The sequence below is a fragment of the Salvelinus namaycush genome, unplaced genomic scaffold, assembly GCF_016432855.1.
Source record: "Salvelinus namaycush isolate Seneca unplaced genomic scaffold, SaNama_1.0 Scaffold1162, whole genome shotgun sequence".
In the NCBI taxonomy this organism is placed as follows: Eukaryota; Metazoa; Chordata; class Actinopteri; order Salmoniformes; family Salmonidae; genus Salvelinus; species Salvelinus namaycush.
In genome coordinates, this window is record NW_024057856.1 from 19470 (window position 1) to 22500 (window position 3031).

At 46.9% G+C, this 3031-nt stretch overlaps 1 protein-coding gene across 1 annotated transcript in view; it reads left to right on the forward strand.

Annotated features, from left to right (window-relative positions):
• The first annotated feature begins 244 nt into the window (after positions 1-244).
• LOC120035947 (lysosomal-trafficking regulator-like) overlaps positions 245-3031 on the forward strand; it is a 9180-nt gene continuing 6393 nt past the window's right edge. The window contains exon 1 of the mRNA XM_038982433.1: positions 245-320. Coding sequence (XP_038838361.1) covers positions 245-320 — 76 coding nt within the window. The remainder of the gene's footprint in view (positions 321-3031) is intronic.

Consider the following 3031-nt stretch of genomic DNA (forward strand, 5'->3'; position numbering starts at 1 on the left):
TCTCTACTTCCTCTCCTATCCTATGATCCTCGGCGGCGCGTCCTTCCCTGGCGGTACCTCCCCTGGCTCCCGACAAAATGGGGGGTCGGGGGGGAAGGGTGTCGGGATGCTGTGGAAGGGGGGGAAGCTGTCCCCGGGACGCAGGGAGGGGGATGGAAGAGAGGAACCAGGACATCTAAGGACCTCTCCGTGGCACGTTGCCCCGTTACACCTCCCTCTGGTGGGACAGAACTGCTGGCCACACATGGCCTCTGGGTTCTCTGCCTCTGTCTGGATAAAGGTGGCTGAGAATGAAGAGGGAGAGGGACATGCAGAGAAGGGTAAGAGCACTCAATGAAATACGATGAAGGTTTATCACATCATAGGCCACATGGAATTATATCTCTATAGGTAAAATACATGATTACAGAGGCACAAAGATCATACCCCCAAGATATGCTAACCTCTCACCATTAGAATAACAGGGGAGGTTAGCATTTTATATCATAATCACAAGACATGCTAACCTCTCACCATTACAATAACAGGGGAGGTTAGCATTTTATATCATAATCACAAGACATGCTAACCTCTCACCATTACAATAACAGGGGAGGTTAGCATTTTATATCATACCTCCAAGACATGCTAACCTCTCACCATTACAATAACAGGGGAGGTTAGCATTTTATATCATACCCCCAAGACATGCTAACCTCTCACCATTACAATAACAGGGGAGGTTAGCATTTTATATCATACCCCTAAAACATGCTAACCTCTCACCATTACAATAACAGGGGAGGTTAGCATTTTATATCATACCCCTAAAACATGCTAACCTCTCACCATTACAATAACAGGGGAGGTTAGCATTTTATATCATACCCCCAAGACATGCTAACCACTCACCATTACAATAACAGGGGAGGTTAGCATTTTATATCATACCCCCAAGACATACTAACCTCTCACCATTACAATAACAGGGGAGGTTAGCATTTTATATCATACCCCCAAGACATGCTAACCTCTCACCATTACAATAACAGGGGAGGTTAGCATTTTATATCATACCCCCAAGACATACTAACCTCTCACCATTACAATAACAGGGGAGGTTAGCATTTTATATCATACCCCCAAGACATACTAACCTCTCACCATTACAATAACAGGGGAGGTTAGCATTTTATATCATACCCCCAAGACATGCTAACCTCTCACCATTACAATAACAGGGGAGGTTAGCATTTTATATCATACCCCCAAGACATGCTAACCTCTCACCATTACAATAACAGGGGAGGTTAGCATTTTATATCATACCCCCAAGACATGCTAACCTCTCACCATTACAATAACAGGGGAGGTTAGCATTTTATATCATACCCCCAAGACATGCTAACCTCTCACCATTACAATAACAGGGGAGGTTAGCATTTTTTGAGTGGTATGCTATTCATGAAAAAGGGGTACAACTCAACATTAGGAAGGTGTTCCTGATGCTGTGGACACTGTGTGGAAGTCTGATAAAACGGCATCATGTTCACAACCATCACACAACAGACCACTGGAACGACACACTCAGTAATGTTTGCACCAAAATAACTGTAAACCACACCCCTAAATATTATGAGCCCCCACCTCTAGCTGGGTTTGGTGCGGGCTAGCCCGTGTTGGGCTGATGCGGGCTAGCCCGTGTTGGGCTGGTGCGGGCTAGCCAGCCCGTGTTGGGCTGGTGCGGGCTAGCCAGCCCGTGTTGGGCTGGTGCGGGCTAGCCAGCCCGTGTTGGGCTGGTGCGGGCTAGCCAGCCCGTGTTGGGCTGGTGCGGGCTAGCCAGCCCGTGTTGGGCTGGTGCGGGCTAGCCAGCCCGTGTGTTTTGGGCTGGTGCGGGCTAGCCAGCCCGTGTGTTTTGGGCTGGTGTGGGCTAGCCCAACTTTCCCGCCAAATACCCACATGGGGACATGTTTGCTGGGGCTGATTCAATATTTTTCCCATAGTCCTAACGTTCACATGCTCAAACTTGTGCACTTTTAATAGACTTAAACAGCTGATATTCTCCAGATATCAAAGTGTCATCTACACAAATTGTTTGGGGTTTTAGGCTGGGTTTCTGTACAGCACTTTGAGATATCAGCTGATGTAAGAAGGGCTTTATAAATACATTTGATTTGACAAATGTGAACAATAGGCAGTGGGTCGTTTTTCTCACGGTAATAGCCATTTTCGGTAGTGCTCAAGTCATGCAATTCCATGAGACCAGCATTTATTTTTCAACAATATTTTGAAGCGATTGGTCCAAATCAGTCCTCTGTGACAACATAAAGTGACTGACTGAACAAATCCTCACTATCAGTAGCTGCAGTTTGGCAGTACGCCCAGACCTTTGTTTTGAGAACTAAAGATATTTCAGTTTCAAGGGCTCAGCTTAGAGAGAAGAAGCCCTGTGAGGTATTGATCAGTCACATGTTATGAACCAGTATTGGTCGGTCACATGTTATGAACCAGTATTGGTCGGTCACATGTTATGAACCAGTATTGGTCGGTCACATGTTATGAACCAGTATTGGTCGGTCACATGTTATGAACCAGTATTGGTCGGTCACATGTTATGAACCAGTATTGGTCGGTCACATGTTATGAACCAGTATTGGTCGGTCACATGTTATGAACCAGTATTGGTCGGTCACATGTTATGAACCAGTATTGGTCGGTCACATGTTATGAACCAGTATTGGTCGGTCACATGTTATGAACCAGTATTGGTCGGTCACATGTTATGAACCAGTATTGGTCGGTCACATGTTATGAACCAGTATTGGTCGGTCACATGTTATGAGCCTCCCGGGTGGCGCAGTGGTCTAGGGCACTGCATCGCAGTGCTAGCTGCGCCACCAGAGTCTCTGGGTTCGCGCCCAGGCTCTGTCGCAGCCGGCCGCAACCGGGAGGTCCGTGGGGCGACGCACAATTGGCATAGCGTCGTCCGGGTTAGGGAGGGTTTGGCCGGTAGGGATATCCTTGTCTCAGTATGTAAAATGTAATAAAATGT